Source organism: Emydura macquarii, unplaced genomic scaffold, assembly GCF_026122565.2.
Source record: "Emydura macquarii macquarii isolate MOO-44397 ecotype Brisbane River unplaced genomic scaffold, CSIRO-AGI_Emac_v2 contig_705, whole genome shotgun sequence".
NCBI classification, from domain to species: domain Eukaryota; kingdom Metazoa; phylum Chordata; order Testudines; family Chelidae; genus Emydura; species Emydura macquarii.
The window spans coordinates 7,376,256-7,393,447 of NW_027130842.1; the positions used below are offsets into that span (position 1 = coordinate 7,376,256).

General features: G+C 39.1%; 1 protein-coding gene across 1 annotated transcript in view; it reads left to right on the forward strand.

The window, feature by feature from the left end:
• The window catches only part of UTRN (utrophin), a 503,387-nt gene that overhangs the window by 181,956 nt on the left and 304,239 nt on the right, over nucleotides 1-17,192 (forward strand). The window contains exons 44-50 of the mRNA XM_067542236.1: nucleotides 244-419; nucleotides 1,788-1,923; nucleotides 4,054-4,227; nucleotides 5,426-5,510; nucleotides 8,263-8,477; nucleotides 9,727-9,844; nucleotides 14,735-14,940. Of these exons, the coding sequence (XP_067398337.1) occupies nucleotides 244-419; nucleotides 1,788-1,923; nucleotides 4,054-4,227; nucleotides 5,426-5,510; nucleotides 8,263-8,477; nucleotides 9,727-9,844; nucleotides 14,735-14,940 (1,110 nt within the window). The remainder of the gene's footprint in view (nucleotides 1-243; nucleotides 420-1,787; nucleotides 1,924-4,053; nucleotides 4,228-5,425; nucleotides 5,511-8,262; nucleotides 8,478-9,726; nucleotides 9,845-14,734; nucleotides 14,941-17,192) is intronic.

Below are 17,192 nucleotides of genomic sequence, written 5' to 3' on the forward strand. Positions count from 1 at the left end.
GCCTACTGTACATCAGTCTTTTTCTTTTTTATGATACTATGTTTATTAGTAAGTTGACCTATACTTAATAACAAGCATTTAATTATTCATTTAAAATGGTACATTGTTGATATAAGATGGTTTAAAATGCTCTTTTTAGTAAAATAATATGCAGCCAGGATGCATTTTCCATGTTACAAGCCGTAAATCAAAGTCAGTTTAGGTCAGTAATAAAATTCTGCATGGTTTTCATACTTGTGACAGGAACTTGAAGAAGGAGTCAGCAGCCATCAGACCAGCTTTTCAACACTGAACAGAACTGGGGAAGGAATCATACAGAAACTCTCAACTACAGATGGGAGCTTCCTGCAAGAAAAACTGGCGGGGTTAAATAAACGCTGGAAAGCAATCACTGCTGAGATCATGGATAGACAACAGAGGTAATAAGTTAATCAGAAATTTGGGTGTCTGAACAGATGTGATGGGGAGAATCTCATTTAAAAGACTCCAGAGGAGGTATAGGATTTATTAGACTGAATTTTCCTGACATTCAGACCCCATTTTCAAACTGCCTGTTAAAACCACTTTCTCATAAAAGCATCAGCAATTTGACTACTCAGTTAGATTGCTGTGAACACAAACAAACAAACAAAAAAGCCCACCCCTTCTCCCTCCCTACAATTTTCTCTTGTTAAAATGGCTTCCCTGCAAAGCCAGATTATTTGGAGGGACCACTGTTACACTCCGCTAGTTCCTCTGAGTGAAGTTGAACTGTAAGTACAATTCTGCTGATTTTTAATTTGCATTAACCTGAACATATTGCCTGAAACTCTTTTTTTTTCTCATGGAAATCCAACAACAAAGTGATAGATGACACACAGAAAATATACTGTTTGTAAGAGTTGAAGCCTTCATACACAATCATTTATTTATCTGAATGGACAGTTTATAAATAAGATCAGAATCCATTTTGAAGTACTATTGTAAATTTTCTGTAAAAGATCAAAGTTCAAGAGCAGTCTCAAATAAATGTGCAGATTTTCAGTATATCTATGTGGGATCTGAAATATTCCCACATGTCATTCATTTCAATGGAAATTGTAAAGCTAAATCCCCATAATATGTATTATTTTTGAGTTTTCTGAAACAAATCTAATTTTCAGTCTTCTCTGCTACATAGAAAAATAAATACAATCTTCTCAATTATTTTATTAGGGAAAACCTGATTAAGTGTTCGTGTGCTATTAGAAAACGCTCCCTCCCAATGTTTATATGTTTAGATGCTGTCCCTAATATTTTCAGTCAGTGGTATTTTAGTAGCTTATAGCAATTAGGCCCTAGTAATTGCTGAAACTTGGCTTTGTGATGTTTTAGTCCATGTGCATTTTTCATTTAATATTTTGGAAAAACCTATTTGGAGATTTTTTTAAAGTAAAGTTTAAATGAGATAAAATAGTGATTTGCCTTTTTATGGTTGAGGGATGAATCCTTTGATCAGCAAAACCAACTCTTGGTAACTGTCATTTAGTGTAAAACAGAGCAGCATGTCACGTTGGAGGTAGTTTAGGAGTGGTGCATAATGTTCCCTGCTATGGCAGTTTGTCATACACCTCAACAGGCTTCGGTATTTGAACGTCAAATTTTGGAAACATCATCAGGTTTATTGCAAACATCAGGTTTGCTGCAAACCTCTTTCTCAGTCAACATGTATTTTTTTCCACTTTTTAATCAAGTTCTCTTCATTTGATTTTCTATCTCAATTTGCCTCATCTTGGTTTGTTATCCGCTGTGGGATTTGTGGTTTATAGGCTGAAAGGAGAGAATCAGCAGCTAATGGACTACCGGAAGAAGCTGGATGAGTTCAGTTGCTGGTTGGAAAATGTAGAAAATGCCCTAGAAGCGAGACCTACATTCAACCATGCAGAAAACCTGCAAGATTTAAAGGCAAGATAGATTAAAAGGTGTATGAGTGCATGTGTGTCTTTCATTAATTCTGAATCTGCCAAGGTCCAAATATGGGACAAATATCCAAAATGAGGAGAGGCACAAGAAAAATAATATTGCATAAAACGACAGGGGATTAATTACCAAAATAAGGGGATAGCTTGTACTAAGGGCCAGTTGAGAGGAGTGTAGGAGGTGGGAAAAGATGTCATAAGAGAAGTCAGCACATTGACTTCTGCTGTGGAACCCTAGTAAACATCCTTAGAGTGTTTTTGTTATATTCTCAGTTCAAAAACAGCTACTGGTGCTTCAGAAAAAGAATTTGTGGCAAATGACATGTTGTAATAAGAGCAGTTGTAGAACATCACATATCCTCATGTGACCAAACAAACTGAAAACCATCAAAAATTATAACGAGCATGAAATTTTATTATTTTAAAATGGTATTTTTACTTATCAAAGTGAGCTGTATTAAAATTTTTTGAGATTGAAATGTAGGAAGTTACAATTATATCACAATGTGTTTGATTACTATAGAGCTGTACAATGTATAGCAATGTTTAGCACTTTAAGGAAAATAAGTAAGTAAATAGCCAACTAAAATACTTGTAAATAATGACACCAGTGTCCTGTTACTGGGAATCTGAATATTTCTTTAATTGTCCTTTTAGTCACCATCGAATACTTTTGGTTGTCTTTGTAAATTTTATCTGTGTTGAACACTGATAACATAATACAGTTGTATCTGGGAGTATGATAATGAGAGAGAATGCTGTCAGGATCTGCATAGAATGGAACAGAATAATCTGTCCGGCAATGCTGCTTATTAAAATTTCAACTAATAGCTCCAAATGGGATACAAAAATTCAACTTCCTCTAAATCTATTTAAATGAGGTAAATTGGTTACAATTGCATCAATTGTCCATTCAAGTGCAGTTTATTATATAATACCCAACCAGCCGTTATCAAAACTAATTTCCTAATCATTATATTCTCTCTGTCCATGCGTTGGGGGATGAGAACCCTGCTAGGACAATACTATAATGATTATTATAGGCACTCAGATGGGTGCCGATTATATAAAAATCTGGATGAATAAATAGATGCATGAATGTTGTCCTTGTGGTTAATGATGTAATTATTTATTTAGTTGTGCTAGGTGCTTTACGGACCTGATCCCTGCTCTGCATAGGTTATAGTCTAAGGCCCTGCCCTGCACACAGTTATTCCCATGTATAATGCCATTGAAGTCAGTGGGAACTACACACGGAAGAAACTTTTTGCTGAATCTGCCCCTGCAATGTAATATTAACAAAGGCAACAGTGAGTAATGGGGGCAGATTCAAGGGTCAAAACAAGATGTTTTTTTTAAAAGGATATCTTTAAAATATCCTTTTAATCTCTTTCCCCCTCCTCAAAGACAGGCTCTTATAAAACTCAGAGCAGTTTTGGGCCCTTATCCTGTAACAAACTGCGTGTGGGCTTGTCTAGAAATAGTTAGCTTGCAGCAAGCAGGGGAGTAAAGCTGCAGCTCACTAACCTGCTGGGTACTAAGTGAACCCTGCTATCGCGCACGAGGGCACTTTTCAGTGAGCAGGCTAGTGCGCTGTAGATCATGGCTTGCCATGCACTAACTCTCTGCCTGAGCCCCAAGAGGCTTTCTCTGTGGAGATTGTTGCAAGATTGGGACCTTAGTTTTAAAACTGGTACAGACTGTAGTTTTACCTGTGGGGAGACAGTAATCAATACTCTAATATTTGAATATATTGGATACACCAAAAGGTAATCAAACCAAAGTATGCATGTAGGAGTTGACTAGCTTCCATGAGTAATGTATAAAAGCAGATCCCGTCTGTATTCTGTTTTAGTTTCAGTTCCTCAGATTTTTGTCTTTCATGCAGGAAGAAAATAAATGCTGATAGTTAAAGTTTTTATCTGCTTCTGAATGTGTTCTGTCACTTGGTATATGTTATTAGATGTCTAGCTTAAATGCTGGTTGGTTTGTTTTCTTTTTCCTAGTGAGCTCTCCAAATGTCAAATTCTTTAATTACTAAAAGCATTTTTTAAAGTTTGTTTGTGATCGCACACACTTTTATCTTCAGCCTAAATCTTTCTCCTGTCCCCTTCAGGGCTTAATTGAGGAAATGGAAGTACAAGGAGAAAAGCTGAAATGGTTGAACAGAGCTGAACCTGAGGTGCTTTCAGATAAAAGCATTGGTTTTCATGAGAAGGAGAGAATTTCTGACAGCTTAAGGACTATCAATATGAAGTGGAACAAGGTATGTATTCTCTCCATATTGATTGTGTAGTCAGCATGTCTAGTAGTTTACTCGGGTAGAGGACTGTCCTCCTTTCCATACATGTGTGACTCCCACTAATGCTTTTGTAAGCTGTACATGTACATCAAGGAAAGGCTAGACTCCATAGTGCAGAACTGGAATACTGTTCAATGTCTAAGTGCTAAACTCACGTAAAAATTGTTCAATCAGCATGCATTCTCCTTTGATTTGGATCTTCCTGGTTGAGTTAGTTTTCCATTAAAGAGTTAGATTGCAACTGTTCATTTGTTTGAAACAAGCTGCAAAGCACCAATTAGAAATTAAGATTTTCAAAATACCTTTTTAATAAGAAATAGAATGTTTGCAGTTATCATCAAAGCAAATGTTAAACAAAACCAAACTCAAGTTACATGGGTGGGGTCACATCTTTCCTGGATTCTCTTTGCTGTTGGATGCTAGGAAGTAGAAATTCTAATGAAACGTGACCTGCTTGGCCTGGTGACCAAAAGGGGGAATATAGAATAATACCAGAGACTGGTGTAGTGTGACTGGGATACCTGTAACCGGGGTGATGTGTGAAGATTGATGGGACAGTTTGGTTGTTGGTCAGGGAACTGAGTATTTGCCAGGGGAAAGGGATTTGGTAGCTATGGGGGAAAAAAAAAAGATGCCTATCTCTGTTTTGCCCCCTACTCCAGCCAAGTAACCTTCTTTCCTTTTTCCATAATCATGTTTACCAGATTTGATCGACTCTAGTAGTGGATAATTTTTCCACATTTTAAAAAAACTCACACCTCATATTTTGGTACATCTTGCGTGCCTCTGCTAATATCACAACTAGTAGGGAATGAGTCACAGCTTGGGATTTAGGCAGAAAAGAATGGAGAAGATTGTCTCTGATCTGTCTCTAAATTCTGTGCTGTCTGACTCAAACTTAACTCAGACACATGCATGCACGCACACATGCGCACACGTACATAAAACACTCTACTCTATATAAAAACACTATCTGAATACAGGGTGATATTGCTTGCTTGTGATGATTAAAGGTTAAGTTTCTGTGATGCTTTGCCTGCTTTGTAAAGAAATCTTTGTCGGAAACCTAGCATTAGTATTTAGTTTATTTTGTGATTAGTATTTTAGCTATGTTAATAAGTGTTTCTTTGTAGCTGTTAAAAAGCAAGCATCTGTATGTTTTTTGCCTTTCCATGCTGTGCTGTAGTTGTTCATAGAGGTACCTGACAGAGTGAGAGAACTCGAGGCACATATTCAGCAGCTCCATCTTGTGACACAGGCAAAGCCTTCTGGTGAGTGATGAGCAGAAAACATACTTTTCAGTCATGTCTAATTCAATTGAGTTTAATCCTGTTTGCAGTTAAAAAAAATTGTATTAACTTGGGTGAAGTGGAGATTATAAATATGAAGAATTTGCATCCTTGTGTTTAGGACTGTTTTCATTTTATTGGGAACATGGGAGCATGTAATTGGGGGAAAGGTCACATTATAGTTTTTTGTTGTTGCTTAAGAGTAATACTGAGGAATAAAACCACTTCTTTATTATTTGTATTACCGTAGTGTCTAGGTGCCCCAGTCATGGACCAGAACCCCATTGTGCTAGATGCTGTACAAACACAGAACAAATGTAGTCCCTGTCTGAAAGAGATTACAATCTGAAATTAAGTAAATCGGTTCATAATGGGCTTTTTTTAAAATTCCTCACCACTAAGGAAAACTTAAAAGGAACAAATAATTCTCTTACAATCTCAGCCTGTCAGCTGAAACAAGATTGTTAAGTGAACATGGATCGTAACTTTTATGACTGGAAGTCAATGCCCATGATTTGAATTCCAGCTTGATTTAACTTGTTATCTTGTTGAAGCTAAGTAAACTAAGCAGTTGTAATTTATGGCTTCTTTGGAAGGTAGTCAGGTGATCTGTAGTAGGTTTGTTTTAAAATGTGCACATCCCTAAACCACCTGACTCTAAGATTGGGCACCCTCATTGTAACCTGGTTTGATTGTTGAAGGAAGGGATGGAGATCTGACTAGCAGTGTTGTTGTTCCTGCTGCATCCAACAAGACATCAGATTAAACTGTGAATTGCTTAGTCTGTGCAAGGCCTTAAGCAGTAGCTTGAGTTGTTTGAGTCTGAGTGAGCTGTGCATTGAGAATGAGAAGATCTTTTTGTGGTTTTCCACCAATAGTACTAATAGGAGGAGGATGTTTTTTGATCTAGCCATAATGGAAGAAATACTTCAGTTCTCTTTGAGTGCTGGTGTTTATGTGTATTCCAGTGTGGATACACATGCGTCTGGAGCCAGAGAATTTTGAATATTGGCCATACTAGGGGCTATTGGACCAGGACCATCCTGCAGAGATAGTCTGGCCTGCCAGGGAATCACTCTTTCCCTTCCCTTTGAGGGGACAACTGGAGTTGCCCTCAAATTCTACTGAGGGAGGAGGAGTATGCGCCAGGTCCGGTGGTTCCATAAGATCCAATGAGATTTTCATCTTCATTGGCAGACATGGTGGTGACTCTGATGTTTCCATGTCACCTTGATGATTATGAGCAATTCCAGGAACTCCTTCACAGAATTGTAGGAGAGCTGCAGATTCCTCTTGAGCAGGTTCAGGATCCTTAACACAAGCTCTTGGACATCCTCCAGTCCTCCGGCTCCAGTAGAATAGCCCTCCCAGTTAATGAACTCATCCTGGAGCCAGCTCTTGTGGTCTGGAATACCCCAGTTATCAGCAGACCTTGCCCGTAAGAGGACTATGTCCTAGTCAAAGGGGTGGAATTTGTGTTCATCCTGCCCCTAGTTTCCTAATTTAGTGGTCCAAGTCATTGAAGAGAGATCTAGGCAACAACACTGTGATCTACACCAACTGATAAAGGAGGGCAAGTGTCTCAACTTATTGGGAAGGAAGATCTTTTCTTCTTTTAGCCTCTGGTTCAGGGTAGTCAGTTACCAAGCACTACAGGCTACGTATAACTTCCTGAACTATTCGAAATTTATGGACTTTTCTGACAGTCGCCCACAGCAGGACAAAGCTCATTTCCAGGCTCTCCTAAAGGAAGGCAGATGATTGCCAGTGCTGCTCTCCAATCAGCAGTTAGGCAATAACTACTGCCATTGTGATGTGCAGGGAGTTGTAGCTTCATGCTTCTGGGTTTCCCTGGGAAATTGAGGACCCTCCATTCAATGAGACTCATCTGTTTAATCAGAAGGAGGATGAGTCTTTACACACTTCAAAGGACACCAGGGCCACCCTCCACTCCCTGGGAATATAAATACCAGCCCCAAAGAGAATTATGGCACAACAGTTCTTCCACCAGAGATCTTATTAGCCACTCTGTAAGAAGCAGAGAGCTCAAAAGACTCACTTCCCCATGCCTTCTACAGTGGGTTCTCATTCCAGGCTCAGTTCGTCCGTAAATGTTATTTTTGAAGGGAGTTTGAAATCTGCAATCCACCGAATCCAACACCTCTTGACTCTTGTGCATCCTTTCGGGGTCGTCTAGCACTCTTTTTCAACAACTTGAGTGCAATAACAATAGTCAAATGGGTGGTTAGCATCATCCAATCTGGCTATACAGCAGAGTTTGCATCCCTATCCCCTCCAAAACCCTCTTCCCCATCCCTTTGTGGGGGCCACTCTCCTGAGAACATTTTCAGACAAGAAGTAGAATCTGTTACTGTGAGGAGTGATAAAGAAGGTTCCTCTTCAGTACCAAGGGAGTTGTTTATACTCAACATATTTCCTAGTTCCCAGAAAGAAAGGCAATTAGAGTAACCCATTCTCATCCTTTGCCATCTCAATCACTTTACTCACAAACTCAAGTTTCGCACAGTTACATTGGCATCTCTAATTACATCCCTGGAAAAAGAAGTTGTGTACGACTCTCAACATCTAAAACCCTTACTTTCATGCTGACATTCATCCCACTCACCAACAGTTTCTCAGTGTCATGGTCTGCCCTGACCACTTTGGACTTGATTTTTTTAAATATTAGGGAAAGAATATTTATTTAAAATGCTGACTGTATTTATTGTTTCAGCTTATCCTGCTGTCCAAAATGTGGTGCTACTGTCATCTTCCTTTGAAGTTCCTGTACAGACTCAGCAGGCTTTCGAACTTTCTGCACCTGCTGATCTGGATAAAACTACAACTGACCTGGCTGATTGGCTGGTATTGATCGATCAGATGCTCAAGTCGAACATAGTCACTGTGGGAAATGCAGAAGAGATCAATCGGACAATTGCACGAATGAAAGTACGTCTCACTGGAAAAGCTAGTAATCTTGATAACACACATCTTTAATATATTTTTTTTAATGTCCATATGTTCTGTGGAAGAAACAAAAAGAAAATCATTGTACCTTACTTCAGCTAGTACAGTATTATTTGAAAGTGACTGAGAAATAAAAATGTTTGTTTTACGTACTGTAGTTCTAAAATCATTGTTCTTCTTTCCCCTGTTAAGCCCTTGGTCCTAGAACTCCAGGACTATACTGTTTTTAAGCCTAGATCTTTTGATTTTGGGGAGGAACTGCTATATGAAAAATGTATATGTATAGGGGCATTACCAATATCCTTTGCCAGTATATGCCTTCTGTTGAAAGTCAGTACCTCAGCTTCTAGTCCGTTTAGAAAGATATGCGCGTTATCTATGCAATATGAGATTTTTAGACTGAACTTTTTGTTGTGTTGTAATGCAAGTTAATTTATTTCTATTTAACTTGAAATAAGTAAAATGACCACACATGCTAAATGGAGACACTCTGAAATGTTTGCTCCTGTTCATAGCCTCCCTGAGGCAGAGCCTTGCCATGACTTGGAATGGATGTCTGTGAGCGTCTACATTAGCATTTATGATCATTTTACATATGTTAATTGGAAATCAATCAACATGAGTTACAACATGATCAAAAACTGTCCAGGCAAACCCTAATCAACGATTTGTATTCTGACTTATGTCAGAATCTTTCAAAGAAGAATTCAGTGTATAGTAGCTTTAGAGAAGTTAAGATTTCTTTTAACTTCACCGCATTCATTGTATGTGGATATAGTAATTAGTCAGCACTTTGCTAAAATCATGTGATAGTCACATTTTTGGATACAAGACACTTTTTATTGCATCTACCAGGCTGATTTTCTTTTTTCTCTTTAATAATGATCGCTGTTTAGTAGTAGCCTTGTTAGACTTTATAGTAAGATGCTAATTTACAAAAGAGAAAAAAGTGGCAGCGAAAAATATTGTGCAGCAGTTCCAATTAATTTGTAGTTCACAAATTAATCTGTACGTCAGAATCTTCGATAATAGCCAATCAGAATATTCCTGCTCTTAAAGTAGCTTTATGATACTGTGACATTGCAAGTATGTTGTACTTGTAAAATAGAGATGGAAAAAGCTGTCTACAAGCACAGTGAGTGTTATGTTCATAACTACACATGGTCCAGAAAATGTTATGTTAAAATTTGCATTTTCTAATGAAAAAATAATCTAATATTGACTCTTACAGATAACAAAGGAGGATTTAGAACAGCGCCATCCTCAGCTGGATTCTGTTTTTACTTTGGCTCAAAATTTGAAAAATAAAACTTCCAGTTCAGATGTTAGGACAGTGATCACTGAAAAATGTAAGTTCTCCCTCATTTTTTTGCAAGAATAATCAGTTTTTCATTGTACTAAAATAAACTATTGTTTTCTTTCCTGGTAAACTATGGACATTGAGCCCAATTATAGCAGACTAATTTGTATGCATGTAGAACTTAACAGTCAAAGAAGGCAAGTGACTTTCAGTTTCCCAGTGTTGTTTAAAAACACGCATCACTAATCAGTGTAAATTTTTGCTGCTGCTTCACTGTCTATTTCTTAAGTACAGAGTGGGTATCTTGGGTAGGTCAGTGCATAGTTGCTCAAGAAAGGCTTGAGAACTGCTTGTAAAATCCTTCCTGCTTATTCTGTTAATCATATTCAGTGGTGTAAAGGAGTTAATGTATTGTTTACTTCATTATGAGCTGCTGCGTTCTCAGCACATTGTAAAATCAGATGCCTAGATATATATGAGTTTTAGGCATCCATTTCTGAAAATCTTGGCTGAGGTGTTTTAACTTTTAAAGTAACTGATATGTGCTCCAAGCTTTCATTTCCAGCTTAGTGATTTTTTTTGAGGGTGGGATCTGGGAATTTCCTTTGGAGATGTTTACATTTTTTAAAATGTTGACAGGCATTCAGAAGCCCGTTACCCCATGGAGCTTCAAAGCTCTGCAAGTCACTAGGATTGGGCAATCTGTGGAGCAGGAAGTTCCACAGAGAATGGGATCCCAAAGAAGATGGAGGTCAGGGGACCTTTATGGAGCTTAGGAACTCTCCCTAGCTTCCCAATTTCTGCAAATTAGCTCCCCTCTACTCCCAGTTTTACTTCTATGTTGACTTTTTAAAGTCCTCAGGATTTGCTGCAGATCTTAGTAGGTCAACCCTGAGTCCAAGCTGGACTCTACCAAGGCCCATGGCAGTTCCTGTCAACTTTAAAAGGTTTATAAGGAAGCATGTTGTATCTGTGATTCAGAACAGAAATCAAGGTATGGATTGATAGGGGAGCAGGAACCACTGGAACCACTAGGAAAGCCTGCAGTGTCTAGGAGTTCTGCAGGCAGTCTGAGCTAGAGGCAGTGGTAAGCACTGGAAAAAGTGTCTGATCTTTGCAAGGATTACAGAAGTTACTTAAGCAGAGGGAAATTGCAGTCCCAAAATACTCTTTGTTTTGCACAAATGGTGAAAGAGTAATTCTGTGACTGTGCTCATAGAGTCCATGATAAGCTTTTTCATTGCCTTAACTTTCCCTCTCCCCCATTGGGAACAAAGAAGTGACATCTGCTACCATGGATAAAGTTGCCATCCCACATGTGTTTGAAGATTCTGCTACCTGTCACAAAATACAGGAAGTGAAAAAAGTTGTTGCCACTGGCTTCCCTAATGCAAAGGGGGTGGGAGGGTGCTGTGAAAACTGCAGCAGTCTGCCTCCTCTGGGTAGGAGACCAGAGACCAGATGGCTATATGCCTTCTGCAGAGGGAAAAGACTTTCAAGACTTCTGCCATTGGGTAGTACAGCAGTGTTTGTGTTCTGTTGCCTCTGAGAGGACCCTTTAGAGACCAGCTTTGTGTTGGTATGAGGATGAGGCCTGGTCTTTCAGACTCAGATCTTCTTTAATCTCTCTTCTGAAATATGATTTTTCAATCTGTCTTCTAAGAAGAGACAAGGTGGGTGAGGTAATATCTTTTATTGGACAAACTTCTGTTGGTGAAAGAGACAAGCTTTTGAGAGATCTGTGTAGCTTGAAAGTTTTCTCTTTCACCAACAGAAGTTGTCCAGTAAAAGATATTCCCTCTCTCTAATATCCTGGGACCAACACGGTTACAACTGCACTGCAGAGAACAACGTCATTTAGGCATGCAGAATGCCTTCTCAGAAGAGATTGAGTGGTAAAGCTGTGTCAGCTCAAGTACCAGGACAGAGTTTTTGCCAGCCTTTCTTGAGGGCATTGCCGTGCCGGGCACTGAAACCAAGGGCAGGTATTTGAGGGCAATGAAGACTGTGCTAGTGTTTGTCCCCATTTGTGGGGCTTGGGGAAAGGAAAAAAATATGCCAAGAGCAGTAATTGAGCTGTGAGCTGAAAGTGGACAGAATCTTTAATAGAGATGAAGAGTGGAGGGTTAGATTGGGTATATAATGGTGTGGAAAGTCTAAACCTGAAATATGGAGAGAAGATTTCTTATCTGTAATAATAATATGCCATAAAAACTTCAGAGATAGTGATTTAGGCCCAGATTTTTAAAGCTAATTAAGCATTGTTGCATTCTGTGTTGCAATGCTTAACTGACTTAGCAGACTAACTCTCATTTTCAAAAGGGAGTTAGGCACTTAGGAGCCAAAATCCCATTGGCAGTTGATGGGATTTAGTATCCTAAATGCCGAACTCCCTTTTGAAAATGAGTTTTAGTCTCCTAAATGATTTAAGCATTGCAATGCTGAGCTCCGCAATGCCAAAATGCCTTTAAAATCTGGGTCCTGGTTTAAATGGACAGTCAGTGTAGATAGTTGCCTCTGAAGTTTTTTTATCCAGCTTTTCAGAGAAGACCTGAATTCTCTGGCTCCTCTGCAGATCGTTAGCCAGTGCAGAATGTTATAGCCATTGTCACTATTTCTGTTTTTGCCTCTGATGTTTCAGTGAAATCACTGATTTTCACCAGCAACTCCTGTTTGCTTTTGAACCTAACATTTATTCAGTATAGTAATTTTTTTTTTATTAGCTGTTAGGGGTACTTGAGCTCTTTCTTCAGAGCTCTAATTTAGCACCACTGAAATCATCCTAAAGCTGCTCTCAGGATGAAGTTGATGATTCTAGTATATTTTATGCACCAATACAATAGCTTTTCTGGTATAAAAACTATTGTCAACATTTTTCAGTCAGACCGTTGTAAAGCTGAGTGTAGCATTTTTTACTTGCAAACGACAAGTAAAGAGGCCCTCCTCCAGATAAGAGAACTCTTATGATTTAAAATACTTTGAAATCATTTATAAGGGATTGAAGTTCACTTAAGTGCCATTAACTTAAAGACTGTCCTTTTCTTTGCCTTAGTTCATATGTGGAAAATAAAATGAACTGAGTACCAAGTGTTTTTGATTCTCACTTACATCTGTTTGTCAACAAATTAAATATCTCTGGAGCTGATAAACAAATACAAATGAGAGTCAAACATACTTGGTAGTATTTATTACCTGTATTGCACTCAAGCCCTTTTATTTTTCACAAATCAGAACAAAGATGATAAGAGATGTTGTAAGATAAATACAGTAAAGATTGAGAGTTGCTCAGATACTATGATAGCTGGCGTCATGTAAGAACTTAAGATAGATAGCATTAGAAGTAGAAAGGAAATAAATACATAAGCTTTTTGTTTTTTAAAAAGACTGTCCTATGTACATGAGGCACTATTATCATAAGTGAGAATCTTTTCTATAAAAGCCATGCTCAGGATGTGCACCTCCAGAGTGATGTATAATAGAACAATGTAATCAGTACTATCCACAGATGAAAGTAGCCTGGTTTTTCAGTACTGAAGGAAAATGGCAAGTGACACAATAGAATTACCATGTCATTTAGAATTCATATGGATACTGTCAAACTTTTAGTAGTCTATTTGGTTGGCTTTGACGATGGTTTTCTTATCCATGCACAGAAAGTTTCTAAATCTGTCCATAGAAGCCCTAATCTATTTGGAAGAAATTTGATTTTTAAAATAGTAAGAAAACATGCCTCATCCAGAACAAATAACAGAACCCATATCATACCATCAATATTGAAGTAAAACTCTCCATAGATTTATTTGCAAAATTCTGCTTAAAAATTCAGTAGGCTGAATAGTCCCTGGCTATTGGCTTTATTTCTATAAGTGATTGGTAATTACTATTAAATTGACTTTAAGAGACTTATTTATGTGAGCAAGGTGGGCAGGATTTGAATCTATTCAGGAGAGATGTGTCTCCTCAGAGTTAAGGCTGCAACTTCTGTGAGAACCTTATTATGAGCCACGCCACTCATTTCTGTAACGTAGGTTGAGATAATTGGTTAATGCTGAACATTGCCTAGCTTTACTTTGAATGCAAAGGAAAATATTTCTTCACAGTATGATGAAAATTGGTCACATTTTTAGAGTAATAAGATATTTAATAATATCACGATGAAAAAATATGACTTGTTTTATGTTTCTTTGTTTGCCTTGCCTTCTTGTAACAAAAAGGTTTGTTGCTACCATTTCAAACTTTCAACATAGTTAAATCTCCTTGATGGCTCTTGCGCTAGTAATAATTGAAGGAAATACATTGTAATGAATGATTATTGTATCTTAATGTAAAAACTATTTAGGCCAGATCTACCCTAGAAACTGTTTTTGGTATAGTAATGTAGATTAGGGATGTGATTTCTTTTTTTCCTTATGGCTGACCTTTCTATATTGGCAAAAGGCCATAGTGTAGAGACAGTTATACCAGCCTAAAAACGTGTTGACCGGTGTAGCTTATTTCAGTCAGGAGGACTGTGTGTGTGTACACACTCAGCACAAGCACGTTTTCTAAGGTGTAAGCTATGTCTTCGCTATCCGTTGCTATCCTGGCAAACCTTTTCTAGTGCAGATGTGGCCTTATATCTACACATCAGTTATTATTTTGCATATCACTGTAATTGAACTGTGATGGACTGACTGTGTATGCATTATTAAAAACAGCCTTCTTAACTCTGTTCATTATTGTTTACCCATTGGCTAATCTGTATAACCATACTCAGAGGCAAGAGAAAGGGGCAAGTGAATACTCCTGATATGCAACAGAAGTGTTTTTATGGGTCTTGCAGCAGCTCTGTTTACAGAGTGGTTTGCTCCATTTCTGGTGATCAGGGAGCGTTAGGTAAAGAAGTCATGGCCAGTGGATGTGAACTTCTGGTTATGACTTTCTGCATTCTCTTCTGCAGTAGAGAAGGTCAAGAACCAGTGGGATAATACTCAGCATGGTGTGGAGGTACGGCAGCAGCAGCTAAAATGCATGCTTTCTGACAGCATGCGGTGGGATGAGCAGAGGCAAGAAATGGAACATCTCATGGGACAGTATGAGAACCGTCTGCACACACTTCTGCAGGCTCCTAAAGAGACACTTATCCAACAGATTTCTGAAAACAAAGTAAGATCTTGTTCATGCTTTCTAATTCCTTCCTCAGGCTGTATTTACTGGTCAGCCTAAAGTCTTCTCTGACTTAGAAATATATGATTCAGTGATATATGATAACAATCCTTTGACAGGTTCTCTGTGGTTGTTTGAAAATATACCTCTCAGTTTTTATGTGATTATATATATTCTAAATAGCCATATTTATTTTTGTTCAGAATTCCTGAGACTGTTGTTTGGGGGGGAGTAGTGAGAGTATATATATATTTTTTTATAATAAATATGTTTATATCACATTCAGTTAATGACTCCATCTAATACATTTCCTTACATAAGCACAGGATTAATGCAATGTGCCAACCCAAGCTTATCACACAGTCACTGAACATAGTGCATGTTACTTCACAGCAACCTATTAGCCATGCTGGAGAAAGCAAGGAGTAATTATTAGAGGTGGGCCAATTAATTCCAAAATTGACTTGAACTGTCACTCCAAACGTGGAGTGCCAGACACTTTAAGAATTCTTATTATGGACCTCTCTGAATAAATGTGTCCTCCATCCCTCAGCAGGCTCCCTGCTTGTTATATTCAAATAAATCCACTGAAGGACATCAGTAAGTCCAACTGCCTGAGGGCTGGCTGCTTCCTTCATAGAACATGGGAGATGTCAGAGATTGGCCATGCCTTTCTGGTACAAGAAAGAATAGAGTGGGCTAGGGGAGGAGTAGGGCAAGATGAACTGAAGGTACATAATCAAAAGTGAGGAGGAAACTCAATGTGAATTGTGTTTAGGGGAAGAGGTGTGGAATGATAGAGGCTGGATTTTTATAAAATTTTAGAAATTTTAGAAAAAAGAATCTAAGGAAAGGAGGAGATCAGAATAAAGGTTGGATCAGAGAGGGGCAGAGAATGTGGTGGTGAGAATTCATCAAATGTTCCAAAAAGCATTCAAATACTTTTCTTTGAGAGCTGGTTCCTAGGTGTATTCCACACGTGGGTATGCATGTACACCATCTGCCTCAGTCTGAAAATTCTTCAAAGCTGTCTTCAAAGTGTCTGTTGGTCTGGAAGTGTGCAATAGCTTACCCTCCATGCTCCCAACTGAGGGCATAAAGGATAGTGCGGGTTGATGCCTCTCCAGTTCCTTCTTAAGGCTGCATGGCCTGAGTCGGAATCGTGTCCTCTTTCAGTGCATAATCTGTAAAGGAAACTTGTAAATAGTTTTGATATATCTAGTTTTAGTTAGTATAACTCTATAGTTGGTAAGCTTATAGTTAAATATAGGATGTCTTCCCCCCCCCATGTGAGGGACAATCCTTCCGCCACTCCCCCAGTCCTGGGACTATGGCAGAGTCCCAGGATTCAGGGACTATGTCTCCTGCCCTCACTCATTCTCCGTCACTGTGCATCATGAGCATGAGCATCAGCTGTGCCTGCCCTGCCCGGGTGAAGCACATCTATCATCTAAGTGAAGTATCTGCTGATACTTTCCACTCAGAACTAGGGAGGCACAAGAGCTCCGTTGGAGGAAGTTTTTTGATGGAGAAGCCCATTTTAACACAGGCCCAGGAGACCTCCCTGTACATTGGCCTCAACCGACTAGCAGTCGCCCTCCTAGCGTGAGCCTCGGAGCAGAGCCTTTACCGCCAAAGCCTGTAACTGTGGGACAGCCTTCCCATATTATCCCCCCCTCCCCCCCCCCCCAGCAAAACCATGGGATAAGTCTAAGGGGAAGCAAGATTCCATTCGGATCCCTTCATGATATTTCCCCACCCAAAATGTTCCACACCAGGTGGGTGTGGTGTCCTATCCTCTGCAATGAGCTGTGTGTGTGTGTGTCAGAGTTAGCTGTACCTCTGAAACATCCCAGTTTCTCTAACTGCAGTCTCCTCAGGTGTTAGGCCTCTCGCTTTCACCTGTCCTTGGATGGAATCCCATGCCTCTCTCACGCTTTAGGCTGGATCTCTGAGGCTCAGCACATTGTGTACCAACTGCAATTGCTCATCAGCCCATCTGGGTACAGCCACTTACAAGCCTTCCCTTTGGGAGCTGTGACCCAGTACATGAATACAGTGGCACAAACCAGCCATTTGTAAACATAGTTTAATCTCAACAGTAGGAACACAACCGAACAAGAAAAGGGTCTTCAGTGTGACAAACATACATCTTTCTTACCTAAAACTTAGGTAGGGCTAGCTTATCCCAGGTTCCCCAACATTGGGGCCTGGAGGTTGTCTGTTTCCTGTAGTCCCTGCTCTTCCTCCCT